This window comes from Erythrolamprus reginae, chromosome 1 (genome assembly GCF_031021105.1).
Source record: "Erythrolamprus reginae isolate rEryReg1 chromosome 1, rEryReg1.hap1, whole genome shotgun sequence".
NCBI lineage: Eukaryota > Metazoa > Chordata > Lepidosauria > Squamata > Dipsadidae > Erythrolamprus > Erythrolamprus reginae.
The window spans coordinates 217,526,971-217,546,267 of record NC_091950.1 but is presented as its reverse complement, the minus strand read 5'-3'; the positions used below and the strand labels follow the sequence as shown (position 1 = coordinate 217,546,267).

At 42.7% G+C, this 19,297-nt stretch overlaps 1 protein-coding gene across 24 annotated transcripts in view; it reads right to left on the bottom strand.

Annotated features, from left to right (window-relative positions):
• SPAG16 (sperm associated antigen 16) overlaps window positions 1–19,297 on the bottom strand; it is a 295,145-nt gene that overhangs the window by 176,599 nt on the left and 99,249 nt on the right. For 10 of the 24 annotated variants that reach the window (XM_070732193.1, XM_070732195.1, XM_070732200.1 and 7 more), the window contains one exon: window positions 12,069–12,245. The exons of the other annotated variants lie outside the window; for them this stretch is intronic. In XM_070732193.1, coding sequence (XP_070588294.1) covers window positions 12,069–12,245 — 177 coding nt within the window. The remainder of the gene's footprint in view (window positions 1–12,068; window positions 12,246–19,297) is intronic. 24 annotated transcript variants of the gene reach the window in all.

The following is a 19,297-nucleotide window of genomic DNA, read 5'->3' as shown; positions in this document are numbered from 1 at the left end:
CTTTGCCACCAGTGGCACTTCCCTCCAGATTTCACCTAAAGACCCGCACCAGGAGGTTGAAGCAAACTCCAAGTCAGAATTTCTGCCCCCCTCCAACCTGCACAAAGGGGAAGACTCTCTGCAGCAACAAGTGTTCATTGCATGTATCCGGCCCAGGGGTTGTAGTTTGACGATCCCTGATTTAGTACAATATAAAAATGCAAATAATTTTTCTGTAGACCACCAAAATTTTCTTGTGTACCACCAGTGCTACATGGACCACATGTTGGTGACTGCTGGTCTCTAAGGCCTCCAAGGTCCCTTTCATCTCTATGATTCTATTATTCCATCTAGTTTGGCAGATAGGAGTATACATCAGGTGTTTCCAACTGGATGGCTTTGGAATTGCCTACAGCTTCCAAAGCCTTTCTGGGAACATCTGGCTAAGTGAAGAATGTTTATTTTATGTTAATTTAATTTATAAAGTATCAATTAATATCTTGTTCTGTACTCTGATCCAACACACATTTCTGACACATAAACCTAAAAAATGTCAGGTACTGATCTACATTGTTGCAATTTAATCATTTATATGAAAAACTGCTTCAGAAAAGTGACATCTAACTGACCATGGTTGTGCTCAAACACCATGTAAGATCAGACCTAATTTAAAGGGAAGGTTATTAGATAATACCAGGTATAGGCTGGACAAATCCCACCCTCAATTCTAAAGACAACTAATTCTAACTTTGTTTCTAATTTCTTCATAATTTAGCAGTCATTTTAAGATCCAACAGTGCTTAGTTTAGATCCTAAATAATTCTGTGGTGCTGTCCTACAGATATTTATAACTCCTCCACATTTATTAGCATATAACTGAACACCTTTCAACTTCCTTCTTCTAAAGCTTGATCCAATGATTATAGACTAATTTTTGCCTTTGATGACTATAATTACTGTAGTGATGATTATTCACTAAATTATTTTTAAATTAAGACTTATTCTATGCAATAATCTTCTCATGTGAGTACATAGACAGTTTTGCTGTTAACCACCAAGTTGGAATTAAAAGTCCTCGGAGAGGGGTGTCATACAAATCCAATTAAATCTAAAAGTCTTCAACTTTATTGTAGATAAAGCATTTATCAAATGTTGTCTTGGGGAAATAAATAAAAATGAAGAACAAAAGCTTTCAAGTAACTTTTATCCATGATCTTTTCAAAGTGTATTATTTTTGCGTTAAAAATCCTGATTATTGTTTCTATTACAGGGGCTATATTAAAAAAATCAAAATTAGAATATATGGCAACACATAGGGCCCATAGAAGAGCATACATGGAAGCACTAGCTAGGCAGAGCTATATATCTGCTATTTTCCTAATTAATTTTATACATAAATTCATCCGCTAAAAAAATTCAGATCCAAAATATCATTTCCTAGAATTGCAATTATGAACATTCCACTATTTTATGCAGATGATGCAGCCATTTCTTCTAGAAGTCTAATTGGTCTTAGGTACAGTTTTAACACATTGCATACTACTGTGAGAATCACCACCAGAAGATCAAAGGAATGGTCTTTGCTAAAACATTCAAGAAGCTCTGATAGGTGATAGAGAGGCATAAGATTGAAGAGCTAAGGGCTATTAAATTCCTTGATATATTTTTTTCCAGAGTACACATACTAACTTGATCTTGTAGGCTCAAAATGCTTCAGCCCTTTTAATGTTGTCTCACAGAGAAGGCAGAGAATTCATCCCTACAACTTTAAAGTTATCCACAACTAAACCTCTAGTTCAGTTGCTTTATGATTCCCAGCTAAGAACCATGCCCAAATTTAGATCAATGGAAGAGGTAGAGGTTCAAACCAAGTTTCTCAAAGCACTGTTCCATGTCCCAAAATGTATATTCATGGTAATTTTGAGACTTGATATTGGCCAAACAAGGGTTAAGAACTTGGCAAATATACAGTATATAGTTTACTGGTTTATGGCTAACTTAGACTTCTTCTCTCCATTCTGTCTGCTAAATTTTAAATGTTATGGTCACAAGTAATTCTAAAATCTTTCTCCTGTGGCCTCCCTTTTTGTCTTTACAATTTCTTGAAACTAACCATGCCATTGTAAGAAATTGAGAGAAGAAGGAAGGAAAGAAGGAAGGAAGGAAGGAAGGAAGGAAGGAAGGAAGGAAGGAAGGAATGGAAGGACAGAGGAAGGAAAAACTTTGAGGGGTGTATGTAATTTTTTCCCCTCTCTCAACATACATTCAAACAATACAGTGTACCATCTAATTTTCCATGAAGAAAATGCAGTATTTTGTTAGTAACTAATATCAATCATCAAAAAAGTTGCAAAGTTTTTTTCTAATTTTGTCATCCAGTAACATATATTTTCTTTTAATTAAATTTGCTCCTTAATGTTCCTTCAAAAAGTACAACACCAATTATATTTCTAACTTATTAACCATTATGCCAAAGTGCTTCCTTCTTTCTTTATACATTTTTCTGTAAACCAAGAAAACCTTGTATAGTTAATCAGATGTTAACAAAAGAAAATTAAAAACATAACATAAACATATACGAATTTCAGACTTCTTCCCCCCTCTAAATAGTACATTTACCTAATCCCAAATTTAAAAATTATTTCAGCCCATCTAACATTTAGCCAATTAATACTTATCTACATTTCTTACTTAATTATTAATCTTAAATTTTAGTCAATTTTAGAAAAGAAAAAAAGAGGAAAAAATCTAAATATTCTCTATTTTCAATCAATTAAAAATCATGAATATCATTAATCTCCCCAACAATTCTAAACTCAATTCCATTTATGCATTAATCCAAATCAGTATCACCTACTACATAACTTATTGTAATAAATACTTCTAACTTTATTAAAACAGATCAGCGATTCCTAAATTCATATCTCTAAATAGAAAAAATAATTAAAGTTAAAAAAAGAGCAAACAAAACAATACTCCAAGCTTAATCAACCCTTCTCAAACGTCAATTTCTTTAATCTGAGCAGAACTTTGAACCGAATCCTTTTCTTTTTTATTTTTTTGTATCCCCTTTTAGTCCCCTTTTCTATTTTATTCTTTCTATTCTTCCTTCTAGGAAGGAAGGACTTTGTTAGAAAAATAAAGGTGCTATTGGATCAAACTTTGGACACTTGACAACGTAGTTATGATGGTGGCAATGTTCCAGGGTTATGTGAACATCTTTTGGGAACTTCTGACAAGCAACTGCAGGGATTCACTTAACAACTGTGGCAAGCAAGGTGGTAAAGTGAGGCAGAACTCACTTAATAACCGTCTTACTCAGGAGATAGAAACGTTGGCCTCCACTGGGGTCAGAACAGAAGTCGAGGATTATCTGTCTGACCAGTGCACTCTTTTAGAAGCAGATCAGCAGATCAGAAGCCCATTCTGAAGCTCCACAGAAAACATCTAGGGGGGAAGGCAGGTTGTCCTCAACTTACAATGGTTCATTTACTGACCGTTCAAAGTCGCAACGGCCCTGAAAAAAAGTGACTTATGCACCCTTTTCACACATAGGTCCTTCACAGCAGCACGATGATCGCAGGATCAAAACTTTGCTGCCGTTTCATATTTATGACCGTTGCTGTGTGTCCTGAGGTCACGTGACTCCCTTTTGTTTCTAACCATTCCACGCCTAGGCATAAAAATGTGCTGCTCAGACATTATACTTTTCCGCCCACACCGGAAAAAAATTAGAGGGAACATTGCCTGTGACATTGCTCTCTGTGGGGAGAGCGATGGTATTGTGAGTGTTCCCTGTCAGCCTCTGGAAATGTCAAATTCAGCAGAGGGCGAAGACGCAGAAGCTGTAATGTATCCTGATTTAAGAGAAGTGTCAGAGAGTAGTGGTGATGAGAGCTTAGTAGAAAATCAATCAGACATTAGCAGACAAGCAGTTCTTCTTCAGAAAACAGGGTTTGGCATGTGGTGTTTGTTAATAGTCCTTGTTTAATGCCAGATTTAGGAGGTTAGCAAAAAGAAAAGAAGAGACTGTGGAGAAAAAAAGCTTTGAATCTGCTACTTCAGAATGTATAAATTTATTAATCTGTCCTATCTGAAGGTGGCTGGAAATGAGGGACGCTTTTGTGCAAACTGAAGAAGACAAGATGGATGTTTGGCATTTCTCCGGCGTACTATGTTTTTAACATTGCATGATAAAACTGTCTGAAATTAGCTTAAACCTGACCCAGAGATAAGGAGATGCTAGAACAAAACAATCTGCTCATTAGAGAGGATTTATGATCTTGTAAACTCAGACCGTGAGATTGGAATGTACTTAGCATACCATAGCTGTAACATTGACGAATTCCAGTGTGGAAGAAAAAAAATAAAGAAGAGTTATTTTGAAAATCCAAGCCTATAAAGAGGGAGCAGCTCAGCTGGACAGTGTTATGGTTGGCTTTAGGCCAGCTCCTATGGCTGCTGATTTTGACTCAGAGGATTTGGAGCCGTCGGCTCATAGTAGACCCGTCTGGCTGGAGGAGGAATCTGAGAGTGAATTAGAAGGACAACGGGGGGAGGAAAGGGTTGCAGACAAAGAGAGGGAAATGGAGCCGGTCAGATCTCAAGCCAGAGTTTCATCTGAGTCAGATGGGGAGGGAATAATGGACGATTCTATTTTCAATGTCCAAGTAAAGAGAATGCTGGGGACGCATTCTCCCAGCAGCTGCACAAATGCAGAAACAGATTCTTGGTCACAGGTGTTAAGAGTTAATGAGGCTGATGCAGCCTTGAAAAAGGGGAGGTTTAGCAGCTAATGGTGTGGGAGTTTATCGTTCAGTTTTTGGAGAAAGACCTTGATGAATTGTGGTTTCGTGTTTGCTAGGGATAACTTTGGACATTCTGACATTCAAGCTATGAGTTATTTGACTGACGTAAGCAAGAAAGGCTTCTGTGCTGATTTGAGTCCCCATCGGTTTGGGGGTGATGAGTAGATGCTAGGGAAATCTTGACTTGGAGAGAGGTCATGAGTTCTTTCCAAAACTGGGTGGTGACTGTGGTCAGAGACGATGGTGTCAGATAATCGGTGGAGGAGGAAGATGTTTTGGGTAAATAAGTGAGCTGTGATTTTGGCTGTAGGGATTCAACGACAAGGGATAAAATGAGCCATCTTGGTTAACATGTCCACTACTACAAATATAGCAGTGAACCCCTGGGAAACAGGTAAGCAGGTAAGGAAGTCCATACAAATGGTACCCCAGGGTCTTTCAGGTGTAGGTAACAGATGCAATAATCCCGGAGGGGGTCCGGTGATGGCTTTGGCTTGGTGACAACGGATACATGAGTTAACATAGGTACTGACATCATGGCAGAGTCTGGGCCACCAAAAGGTACGAGAAATGAGGCGTAGGGTTTTGAAGAGGCCAAAATGGCCGGCAGCGGGATTATCGTGATACTGGTTGAGGATGAGACCCCAGAGTGGACCTGCGGGAATGTCACGGTATCGGAGCAAGTCCTCAGCGACGGTCTATGGAGAATCAGGTTCTAGATTTTGTTTCCTTTGGGTGACAAAGGAGTCCTGGCATTGCGTTTCCTGAATGGTACGAAATGGCGCAGGTTCATGGTTTTGGGTGTATTCAGGTTTGCGAGACAATGAGTCGGCTTGTTTGTTGTCCCACTTAGAAATGTAGGTAATGCGGAAGTCGAATCTGGCAAAGAAGATGGACTATCGGATATGTCTCTGGCTTAGCTTCCTGGCAGTTTGGAGAAATTCCAAGTTTTTGTGGTCAGTTCTGACCTGTACTTGGTGTCGGGCTCCTTCCAGGTGATGTCGCTAGGTCTCAAAAGCAGTCTTAATGGCTAAAAGTTCCTTTTCCCAAGTGGTATAGTTCTGTTCAGGAGGTTTTAATTTCCTAGAATAATAGGCACAGGGAAATAAAGGTCCGCCGTCTTGGCGTTGTTGAAATACAGCGCCTACTCCAACGTCAGAGGTGTCGGCTTTGATGATAAATGGACGGTGGGAATCAAGGTATTGGAGAATAGGTTCTTGCATGAAAGCTTTTTTGAGATTAAGAAAGGCTTGTTGTTCTTCGGTGCCCCATTGAAATGGAACGTTTTTCTGGAGAAGGCGAGTGAGAGGTGCAGTCAAGGTGGCGAAGTTAGGGATGAAGGTTCGGTAGTAGTTGACAAAAGCCAGAAATCGTTAGACATCTTTGGCTTGAGCTGGTGGTTGCCATGTTTGCAAGGCGTCGGGTTCTGAGGTGTCCATGGCGATGCCTTGAGGGGAAATGACATGGCCTAAGAAGTCGATGGCTGTTTGAAAAAATTGGCATTTTTCTAACTTTGCATAAAGATGGTGTTGTCGGAGGCGTCGGAGTACTTGTCGTAAGTGGTGTAGGTGAGTTTCTGGTGAAGGAGAGTATATCAAAATGTCATCAATGTAGACAATAATGAAGTGGTCAATAAAGTCTTTAAAGATCTCATTCATAAAATGTTGGAATACTGCAGGGGCACTGATAAGTCCAAAAGGCATGACAGTGAATTAAAAATGGCCGTAGCGGGTGGTGAAGACGGTTTTCCATTCATCACCTTGACGGATGCGAATGAAGTTGTAGGCACCTCGTAAGTAGATTTTGGTGAAAATGGTTGCTGTACGGAGGCGGTCCATGAGTTCCGAGATTAAAGGGAGAGGGTAGCGGTTGCGAATGGTAATGGAATTGAGTTTAGGATAGTCACAGCAAAGTCTAAGGTCTCTGGGGGGGTTTTGACAAAAAGTACTGGGACGGGGAGTGATGAAGAGGAGGGTTGGATGAAATCTCTGGCAAGGTTCTTGTCAATAAAGTCTTTTAAGGCAGCTGATTCGGGTTGAGACCTTGAATAGAGGCGTCCAGCAGGAAGTTTGGCATTGGGTAAGAGGTCAATGGTACAGTCGTAGGGTCGGTGGGAGGGGTAACTGGTCTGATTCTTTCTCATCGAAAACGTCGGCGAAGTCAGCAATCTGTGGTGGGAGGGTGCAGTCAAGTTGGGCAGAAAGTGGAGTAGTAAACAGTGGCCGGATGTGGTCAACACATTGTAGACTTGGAAGGGAAATTCAGTTTTGGGACCACACGATGTGGGGATCGTGGGTTCTGAGCATGGCTAAGCCAAGGACCATAGGAAATTGGAGGCCTCTTGTGACATATAATTGAATAGGTTCTTCATGGTATTCGATGGTTAAGGTAAGTGGTTCGGTCTGGAATGTGATTGGTCCGGACAAGAGAACTCGGCCGTCAATGGTTTCAACAATAATAGGAGGTGTGACGGGGCACAATGGTATGGCATGAGAATGAGCGAAGGTGTCATCCATGAAGTTGGTGGTGGCTCCAGAATGCACTAAGGCAATAGCAGGGAGGGTTTTGGGTGGGTTTTCTAAGTTCACCTTAGTGGCTAAGGTCAGGTGTCTTGATGGTCTCGGTTCCTCTGTCTTATCATTGCCATTTGGTTTGGTGCCTTACCCGGCCTAAGGTTTGCTTTAGGCCGGGCTCTGGTCGTGTCCCGGCAAGGTAGCCTGCACCTGAAACATGGGCACGGTGTTCGAGACTGGAGTGGACAGAATGAGACATCTTCTCTGAGGGCAAGTAGGTATCATGTGTCCAGCCTCTCCACAAAACATGAATAGGCCTTCCGTTCGAAATTTGGCTCTCTCGGCTTCACTCAGGCGAGGTCTGGCCGTACCAAGATCCATTGGTTCATCTCGAGTGATGACCGCTGGTCGGTTTCCTGTGTCTGTTGGAATCTGGAAGGGGCATCTTGGCACGGAGTTGGAACCGTTGTTTTGAAATCTTTGGCGGGGAGCTGGCACCGGTCTGGTTCTCTCTCCAAACTAGCTTTCGTATCTGGCGGCACAGTCCTGGGCAGATGAGAATTTAGTCTCGATGGTCAAACAGGTCTCGTAGAGTTCATTTAACATGTTGGGTTTTGGTTGGCGAGTCATCTCATGCACAATTCTTGGTTTCAGGCCATCTTTGAACAGTTCCATAAGAGCTTGCTCATTCCAATTCAGGGGTGTGACTAGTTTCCGGAAGTCAGAGATATACTCCAAGACGGTCTTATTGCCCATGTGCAATTTGCATAACTGAGTGATAGCGTTTGTACACGCATGGGGTCTTGAAATTCTTGTTCAAACCTCTGGCGAAAAGCAGCATAATTTTGCAGGATTGGATCCTGGCCTGCTAAAAAGGGCATTGCCCACTCAAATGCAGCACCTTTACACAGGCTTATCATGAAAGAGACTTTCATAGCATCCATAGCAAAGTCCTCAGGAGATGAATTTAAAAACTTCTGACATTCTTGTAGAAATACATCAAGTTTATCTCTTGCCTCTGTAAAAACGGATGGCTTAGCTAAGTAAATCTTTGGCCTTGGTTGAATGATTACTTGTAGTTGTAATGCAATGATTTGCACCTGTAGAGCAGTTACCGTTTGTGCTAACAGTTGGACATCATTAGCTAAATAGGCCATCCTGAGCTGGCTGGTTGAATTTCTTAATTAATTCAAAGGTTGAAGTATCAACACTGTTCTGGTTTCTGGTAGAACTTTAGCTATTAAAAATATCTCTTACTAAATGCAGTATTTCATAAACAAAGAAACTCCATCTTTATTCTCTTCACTTCCATATTCAAAATGCAGTTCATACTAGCACATTCATTTTCTCCCGTTATCTCTCTTAATTACATTCCACATGCATTCCTCTCAGCCTCCTCCGTCTACCAAGATTTATGTACTCACAGTATGATTCAAAAACAGAAGAAATGACTGTAAAATAACACAGAATGAACTTGCTCGCTCAAGAGCTGAACCAAAACACCTTTCATTTTTAGCACAACAACATTGAAACTCCACCCTTCTTCCCCACTGGTTCCCTGACATACCAAATACATCACTCCAGTATTTAACCCATTCCTCCCCTTAATATCTTCTTCCAAACACCTGTTCCTTACGTTTTTGGACCCTTCTGAATTTAGTATTGACCCAGCGAATGTCTGTTTCTTCCTCAATAGATTCTGGACTCATAGCAACATCCTGTGGCTGGCCTCCCACCTGTTCTACTACCTTTAACCCAGGGCCTACCACTAATTCATAAACTCTGTATCAGAGTCCTCAAGTTCTTCATCATCCTCCAACTGACCCGGAGTATGTACAACAGGAGGTACATTATATAATGCAAAAAATATGGTACTTTATCCTAATTGTATTGCCTTGAGGGGGACTTTAGCTACTACTTTCCTTTGTCCTGGAATCACTCTCTTTCAATAAAAGATTCCTTTTGAAATGTTGAAGTTTCAAGAATTTTTACTTTCTTGAATGGGGAGGAGAGGCAGTGTGTGGCCCACCAGTGGCATGTATAACTGGTAGCTAATTCAGACATGAGGAGGCAAGAGAAGATTTGGTGCCAGAGCAGAGATGCAGCCAGAGCCTTCAGAACCTCCAGATGCTGGCAGAAGATGAAGAAGAAGAGGAGGTGCCTGTCCTCAATGCAGGTATGCACAGAGCTGGCTCCTGAGAAGATCTACTCAAGAGCAAGGCTTAGGGTTAATTGGCCACTCCCACAGCCTATTTAAGTAAAAAAAAGGATTGATAAATTTGCAGAAAAAACTTTGTTCATTCCCTTTTTGTTTTTTGAGTTCAATATTCCTGTTCAGCTTGTGTTTGGAAGACATCCAGTTTCCTACAAATTCCTCCTGGGAATTCTGCCAACAACAGTAAGATTGTGTGCTGTTATTGTTAACTTCTTTGTTGGATTTTTGACTCTGGTTGCTTGAACTATTGCTGACTATTAAGAAGGTTAATTAATAGCTGTTGCTCCTTAAAGACTGCTTTATTATTTCATTGATTTTACAAATGACTACTAAGACGGATAATCAGTAGTTTATGGATATGAAAACAAGGTTTGTTTGGACGCTGTTTGTGCTGTGTTCCTTGCTTCAGCAGCTGGGTCAGAACAGGCAGATTCTGAACATAGGGAACATGTTTAAGTTTTACCTTTATAGGGGACAGTTTATAAAGAGGACACTTTCTTAGACACTATTCATAGGACCATATTTTGTTTCCGCAGTGTCCCCTAACATCCCCATGTAACAGTATGTGTGTGTATGAGAAAGTAAAACAAAGAAATGGCTGATTGGAATGGTAGTAAAATTTCAGATTTTAACTATTCCAGGTGAATAGATGAGACCTTCCCTGATGGATGCTTTCTAGATGCTTGCTTAAATGGATGCTTGCTCCTTCCCTCAAGCTTGCTGCTCCTTTGCCCATTTCTTCATTGGCAAACAGCTCTTCTGCCCACAGCAGACTCAGCTATGATGGCCGACACCAAAATGCAGAGAAAGTGCTGCCGGGAAGAAGCCAGCTGGCCTGGGAGTTGGGTGCCCTTTCTCCCCAACACCACACCACCCCTCCCCTCTGCCACCCCCAAATTGCATTGATGTCTAAGTGAGGGACAGAAAGCCATGTGCACTGATGGGGGGAAAAGAGACAATAAGAGGACTCCTATCGTGCTACATGCACTCCAATGAAAGACAGTGGCAATCCGGCAACCTGGCTGCTTCCGTTGCCCACCCTCTCCAGAGCTGGAAGCCATTCACACCTCTCTCTCTCCATGTCTCTGGGTTCACCCAGTACCACAGTCCATCATGCAGAACAAGAAGGATGCACTTGCAGTGGGGTGGTAGGTGGTGGCACGACATCCTTGGGAAACTGCTCGATAAACTCGTGCAGAGCAGGCAGACATAGAGTGTGTCCAGACCAGCCAATGGTGGCATCAGCCAGTTCTCTGAACTGCACACAAAGTGAACAACTGATTTGGCCGAACTGGCTGAATCCCACCTCTGCATTGCTGCGTCAGTTGGGGAATGCTAGAACCTTCACAGCTGATTGGCGGTTGGATTGACCTCCCAAAATATTGCCAATCAGCTGTTCTAGGCAACAGGGATTGCTGCTGCCTGTCGCCACACCATCTCCCTCCCTGCTCCCCCCAGGTGTTCTGTCGGGCACTCTGGTACACTCCTCCCCAAAATTCACAGGTACAAATTTCAGACACACATACGTTTGAAAATTCAAAACAATGTTCTTTATAATGAAAATTCACTTAAACTAAGCCCTCTTTTGGTATAGCAAAGAGCACTCGTCGCCAAACAAACTGGTAATTTGTACAAGTCCCTGATCACTTCTGTGATACTTAGCTTGCAGCTGTGAGGCAATTCACAGTCCTTCTTTCACAAAGTGAAACACATTTTGCTCTGGTTTAGTTTCAAAGCGGGGAAAATCAGCACACAAAAGGTCAAAGTCAGTAAAGCAGTCATGAAACACAACAATCAGATAATCCTCCAAAATAGCCAAACCCACAAGCTGCTATTTATAGCAGCCTCACTAATTACCACAGCCCCACCCAACCACAGGTGGCCTCATTTTCTTTGATAATAATCTCTCAGTTGTTGTTGCCTATGCATTGCTCTCTGCATGCGTGGCTGTATCATTAACTCTTGTTCCGAATCCAAGGAGGAGCTAGATAATTGATCTCCTTCTGAGCTGTCTGCCACATTCTCCTCCTCCCTGTCACTCATGTCTTCTTGGTCAGAGGAGCCTTCATCATCAGATTCCACCAGGGGCAAAACAGGCCTGCAGCATGTGGATGTCTCCCCCACATCCACAGTTCTTGGGGCAGGAGCTGGGCCAGAGCTAACCACAACACCAGGTATAATAAACTCTCAGCTGATGCAATATTTGCTGTATAAGACACACATTTTCACCCACCTTTTTGGTGGGTGTCTTATAGTCTGAAAAATATGGCTGACAAAACACTACAGCAAAAGAATAATCATGGAAGCCATCGAGATAGAAAAACATCCCCAAAATATGAACAAGCGGGATGATACCTCCCGCTTACCAGACATCTGGAAACCAGCCCTCAAACGTATCCCAGGCATAGAAACCAGACTCAGAACACATATTGCAAAACAATCAAATAGTCTGCAAGCTCCAACTACTCAGGATATCACGCCTAATCAATAACCATTAACTAATCACATACTTCAGCTACATCAACGACCCCAGATGTTACCCCACTGACTCACCAGGAAGTTTCTACACAGCAGGCAATTGCTGAGACATCAAACCACACCCAGCCACCAGTATTTATAGAAGGAAGGCAGCTCAGGTCTCGCAGTGTTCGCCTTAGAACAAGGACAGAAACACCAGCCTGAAGATGATGAGTGTGACCTCGTCGAAACGTCGCCAGAAATTTCCAAATCCTACACGGGAAGAAACCTGAATATACCAAGACCGTCATATATGGTACATAATGGAGTCAGATGAAGGCTGTCAAATGTAATTTCACTCAAAAAGAAAACACAATTATTAAAATGAATCTCTTCCCCCTATTAAAATGCTATATATTGAGTAAAACCTTTTTTTAAATTGAGTGTTTCAGTAATAGAAACAATACTACAATAGCTACTACTCCCTTGATTTTCATTCTAGGTCCACTTTATACTAACATCCACTTTCAACCCAAGCTGCTGAAAAATTGATCAAAGCTATGGGTTTAAATATATTCCCTCACCCACCGAAAAATCTGCTGAGGTTAAGATCAGTGATCAAAAAAAGAAATTCCTGCCCTTTCTACTTCTGTAGAGGCAAAACTCCTAATTTATTTAAATGGACCTTCTCGGTCATTTAGTCAATAAATTATAAAGCCAGGAGAATAGTTAATATTTTTAACATTCATTTCAATTAGTATGTATACAGTATGAGCCTTGGTGTATTGAAAAAGATCACTTTTTAGCTTTTCTGGGGGAAGGGGGTAGACAACAGTCTTCTATTTATTTAGTAGAATCAAATAATAAATTTGGCATGCTTTTGCTTATAATTCACCCATCCTGAAACAAAACAAAATTGAGTTATTTGATAATTTTACTTACCTACAGGGAGGGCTGCTAACATATGAAAAAGTAGGCTATTCTGTCTTCTTACGGCATGAATAGCATTAATGTTAAACAGCAAGACAAAACAGCATGCAAACAGTAGATACATAAACCTAAGTAGCATAGAATTTTGTATTTTAAATGGATCTTGAAGATTAGGGTTAGCAAGACTGGTAAGAAGAACATGCCCATTTGATCAGTTAACAAACTAATCAAATCAATATTGTACTACTAGCTTTTAAATTAAAAAGCTTAGCAACATTAAAAATTAATACTTGCAAACTTCAGAAATGTGCAAAGTCATTTACCAAGAAGGCTTGCAGATATGTAGCTGCGAGCAACCTATTGTGCTCAGAGGTGGTAGTCATTTACTTTCACTTACTGGATTGCAAATGTAAACACATGTGCATGCTTGTTTTGTTTGCACATGGACCTTCTGCGCATGTGAGGCCTTCCGCACATGCACTTTGCTCTCTTGCACAGCTTGCATGCATGCACGTGGCTTCAAAATGTGCCTAAATAAAACGGCATAGCACCAGGACGGGGGGGGAGCAGGTCACTACTACCGGTTCGTCCAAATTGGTACGAACCGGTTAAATGTCAGCTCTGATAGTGCTCTCCCCCAAAACAACACCCAGAACAATCACAATCAGTGTTTGGAAAAAACCCGCTGAAGCTTGGGTTCGGCCGAACTTGACGTTGGAGTCCGGTTCAGCTGCCGAACTCGGTCGCCGAACCCGAACCCCACTGAAGTCATGGGAGCCCCTCCCCAATGGACCGCAATATTGCCCCCCAAAGGAGGTAAATTTTGAAGGATGGTTCACAAGAGAAATTACCTCCGTATGCAAGGGATAGGACACCCAGGGAGATTCAGGAAAGGGGAGACCCCTTGTCTCTTTGGGGGGGCACTATGACCTCAGTTTGGGCCCCTCCATGGACTGCAATATTTCCCCCGAAGGGGGCAAATTTGGGAGGACGGACCACGCGAGACAGGACCTCCTTATGCAGGGGGTAGGAGGGGTAGGAAACCTGGCTAAAGCGGTAGAGAAAGAAATGTTCAGCTTGTACCTCCAATATTGCTTCTACTGTGTTGTAGTTGGTGAGATCTCACCACAATCCATTGTTTGGAAGAGCACCACAGCTATGGCTGGACAGGAGTTGTAGGGCAGGAGAAACCAAGAGAGACGGAGAGAGATGCATTGATATATAAAGGGTCATTTTGTTTTGTTTTTAGTCTAGGTCCACTGGCGGTCCACAGAAATTGTTAACTAAGCATTCAAGTCTAGGCCCACTCCAGGGTCACAATTGTTGATAATTGGGCATTCAAGTCTGATCCCACTCCAGGGCTACAACTGTTGATAACTGCCCATTAAATCATTTTTTTACGTGTGAGAGGCCAAATGGGTCAGAGCAATTGCCCAGCCCCAAATGGGGTAGAGAAGGTACTCTCAAATGTAACAGAAAATGAAAGTATGAAATAAATACTTGAATTAAGAAAGAAATAAAATCAGAAAGAAATCTATACGGAAAGGAATACCTGAACGGATATAAATACATATGTACACAAATCAATTCATGAGGATTTTTTATATATATAAGAATATACAGAAATACAGTGGTACCTCAAGATACGAACCCCTCGTCTTACGAACAACTCGTGATACGAACCCGGGGTTCAGAAAAATTTTGTCTCTTCTTACGAACTTTTTTCGAGTTACGAACCGGCATTCGGAGACAGCTGGGAAGCCGCGCGGCTGTTTTAATAGGTGACAGCTGGGCGGCGGGGCTTCCCAGCAGCCTCCCGAACGCCGGTTCGTAACTCGAAAAAAGTTCGTAAGAAGAGACAAATTTTTTCTGAACCCCGGGTTCGGTTCGGGAGGTTGCTGGGAAGCCCCCCAGCCCGGCTGTGACCTTTTAAAACAGCCGCGCCGCTTCGCAGCTGTCTCCGAATGCCGAACGTGGAAGTTCGGCTTTGGCGTTCGACTTCGGGAGACAGCTGGGAAGCCGCGCGGCTGTTTTAAAAGGTCACAGCTGCGCTGGGGGGCTTCCCCACCGAACCCTGAACTTTTGCCGAGCTTCCGGGTTCGGGGTTCGGGGGGGTGCTGGGAAGCCCCCCAGCCTGGCTGTGACCTTTTAAAACAGCCGTGCGGCTTCCCAGCACCCCCCCAACCCCGAACCCGGAAGTTCGGCAAAAGTTTGGGGTTGGGGGGGGTGCTGGGAAGCCCCGCCGCCCGGCTGTCACCTTTTAAAACAAGGTGACAGCCGGGCGGCAGCGGGTTTTTTGCGGGGGGGTTTTTTGGTTGCACGGATTAATTGACTTTACATTGTTTCCTATGGGAAACAATGTTTCATCTTATGAACCTTTCATCTTACGAACCTCCCCCTGGAACCAATTAGGTTCGTAAGACGAGGTTTGACTGAATATACAGCATTAAATCTATACACAAATATATACATAAAAATAAACTTAAATATATACATATATGAATTTTACAGCTGTCTGGGGGTGAGAGGTGATGTAGGTGGAAGTGGCAGAGGAGGAGGAGGAGGTGGTAGCAAATACTCTAACCACTCACTCAGGTGGTGGCAGAGCCAAGTCCCGTGGGATCAATGCCTGGTTCATTTTAAGGAATGTAAGTCTGTCCACGTTGTCTAGGTGGATCCTTTTGTCAGTGATGACCCCTCCTGCGGTGCTGAACACACGCTCGGATGGGACACTTGCCATAGGGCAGGCCAGCACCTCCAGGGCATAGAGGGCAAGCTCTGACCACGTGTCCAATTTACCTACCCAAAAATTGAAGGGGTGGAGACATTATTAAGTACCAGGAGATGCATGAACAGGTAGTCATCCACCATGTGTGTCACATTCTGCCATCTGGTATTATAGGCCATCACATCTGATGATGGGGGATGTGTGGGACGATGTGACCATGTTCACCCTCCCTTGTGAGGTGCTGCCAGTGCCCCTGCTGCGTTGGCAACTGAGCCCTCCAAGTCCTGTGGAACTCTGTCACTTGTGCGTCCACCAGCGCGCACTTTTACACTCTCATTTTGTGCTCCCGCTCGAGTGCTGGGATCAAGGAGGTAATGATGTCCTTATACCGGGGATCCAGCAGGGCGGCCACCCAGTAACTGGCAGAGGTGATGATGCGGGCTACCCTGGGGTCATTGCGCAGGCACTGGAGCATGTAGTGGTTCATATGTGCCAGGCTGCCCTGAATCAAGGAGAGGTTGTCAGTAACAGGTCTCTCCTCCTCCTCTTCCTCCTGCTCCTCCCTACAGCCACGCTCCATTGATACCCGTGAGCTGCACTGGGGGCCGCCCTGCTGCAAGTCCTCCTCCTCCTCCAAAACTCTGCGAGCCACATGTGCGCTCCCCTGCTGCCTGGGAAAACAGGCCTCCCTCCTCCTCCTCCTTTGCTTCCTCCTGTGCTACCATCACATCCTCCGTCATGGCCTGAAGGATTTTTTCCAGTAGGCAAAGGATGGGGATGGTAGCGCTGACAATGGCATTATTGTTAGCCGCCCTGAGTCTGCGGAGAGGGGCGGCATACAAATCCAATAAATAAATAAATAAATATCAGCGCTGACCATATCAGTGGCATACTGGAAGCACTGCAGCACAGCACAAATGTCCCTCATGGAGGCCCAGACATTGGTGGTAAAGTGCTGTTGGTCTGCACTTCTACTCAGCTGGGCGTTTTGAAGCTGGAGCTCCAATATTGCCTGCTGCTGCTCACACACCTTTTCAAGCATAAGCAGTGTAGAATTCTACCTGGTTGGCAAATCGCATATGAGGTGGTGGGTGGGCAGTGTTCCCTCTAATTTTTTTTGGTGTGGGTGGAAAACTACAGTGCCTGAGCAGCAGTCCCTTTAGGACTGGGCGGCACAGAAGTATATATGAATGAATGAATGAATGAATGAATGAATGAATGAATGAATGAATAAACAAAGAAAGAAAGAAAGAAAGAAAGAAAGAAAGAAAGAAAGAAAGAAAGAAAGAAATACATTTTCATGCCTCAGCGCCTGATTTTTTTTTCCACAGATGTCACCCAAGACAACTTATTGTGTAATTATTTGGGGCTCGATGCTGAGGCAGAATAATGTCCCTACCCACTATGTTATTCTGTTATTTTATATTTCAATTAATATCATTATCCTCTTATAAATCCAGATAGGCCATCATGCCTACTCCTCCTTCTTATACATTCTTCTTAAAAGAAACAAAAAACCCTTATACAAATTTTTTCATATTTACTTTTCTATAATTTCATCAATGAATAATTTTTAAAAGGAATTTTTAAAACTGTGAGAAAATCCTAAAGAGCAGCCAACAATTAATATGTTGAAGAACCAGATGGCTTCCAACAGTTATGTTTATATTAGTGTGTTAATGATCAATATAGAGGATATTTTCACTTACATATAATTTTTAAAAGAAAAGTTTGTTTTACTCTCCATGTGAAAAGGCTATTTTGTTTGAAGTGGATTAAAAAAATGTTCATACATAGGATGTGATCCTATATATTCTTGAGCTATATAATTTTTTTTTCTTAAATAAACTTCATTTATCTCTCTTAAATTTCCTTCTTTCTAAATAATTCTCATATTTATTTTTAAGTTTTATTCTATTATTTCTAGCCCATTTCTTAAAATTTGGTTTTTCTTTTAGGCTATTAACTAATCCAATCCAACTGTGCTTAATCTTAATTAGGAGACTGGAGGCTAAAATGCTTTCAAGAATTAGATATATCTAATTTAATGAAAAGAAAGACTAAGAGTAATATAACAGCAATGGCTTTACAAGGCCATAATGTTCCAATAAAGGGCTGCCACACAAAAAAGGGGGGGGGATGTCAACCTATTCTCCAAAGCACTTGAAAGTAGAATAAGAAGAAATTGATTCAACCAATTTAGAACTAAGAAAAAAAATTGTGACCAAACAATTAATCAGTCGAACAACTTGCATCCTATAACTGAGAGATAGACATGTGTGTTACATTTAAAAGAATGTAGAATATTTTGCAAAAGTAACAAAAGGGCTCCAATTTCCAATACCTATATTCTCAACTGCAAAGAAGAATACCGCTTTACTCGTTAAATTTATTTCACATTGCATAATTTCTTCAAGGTTACCTTACCTAATGTAACATTGTTATAAAAACCATGTATGTAAAGGACCGTTGAAACTTACCTGAACGGTCTTCTCGATGCACTGCGAGGAGAGTCCAACATGGGTGATACTTCAGCCTGATTGGTTAGGGACTGAGTTAAATTATAATATTAATTAGCTCCGCCCTGTAGTCACCCCCTTATAGCTCAGTCAATAAAAACGAAGGAGTAGTACAATTAACACAACTTTATTAACTCAACTTCAACAAATACTGAGCCCCTGGGCCAAACGGCCGGGTTGGGTTTGGACTCTCCTCGCAGTGCATCGAGAAGACCGTTCAGGTAAGTTTCAACGGTCCTTCTCCAATGCACTGCTGCGGAGAGTCCAAAATGGGATATACCCAAGATTATGATACCAGGGTGGGAGAAGGCTGGACCAGGGGCGTATGGGCATCACACACCCGCTGCAGCACTCGTCAGCCAAAGGCCGCCTCCAAGGATCCAAATGAGTCTAACTTATAATGTTTTATGAACGTATTCGGAGTGGCCCAAGTCGCAGCTCGGCAGATGTCCTCCAAGGGTGCCTGGGTGGACCACGCCGCAGAAGTAGCCGCACTCCTTGTGGAGTGAGCCTTAATGTTCTCAGGAACTGTCCTAGATCGTGAGGTGTAAGCTGTAATAATACAAGACGTCACCCATCGACTAATCGACGTAGGAGACACCTTAGCTCCCATCGTAGATGTTGCAAAAGATACAAATAAGGCCTCCGTTCTACGGAAAGTGGACATCCGACGAACATAGATTTTGAGGGCTCGACGCACGTCTATCTTGTGCCAGCGTAACTCCAGCGGATGGTTACCTCGTGCACAGAAATCTGGCAACACAATATCCGTTGATCTATGGAAGAAGGTGTTGACCTTTGGCAGGAATGTCGGGTCCGGTCTTAAAACAACCCGGTTCTGTTGGAAAAGACAAAGGTCAGGCCTTACCGAAAGAGCCGCCAAATCCGACACTCTCCTGGCCGATGTGATGGCCACCAGGAAGGCAGTCTTAAAGGATAAAAGGCGCAGGGAAATACTGCAAAGAGGCTCAAACGGGGGCGCCGTCAGGGTATCCAAAACAAAGGAAAGATCCCATGATGGGAATCTGTGTACCGTCTGGGGCCGTATGTTAGCTGCTCCCTTGAGAAAATCCCTCACCCATGGGTGATGAGCGATTGTTCCCCCTTCATCCAGCTTGATGATGGTTGAAATCGCTGCCACCTGTCTG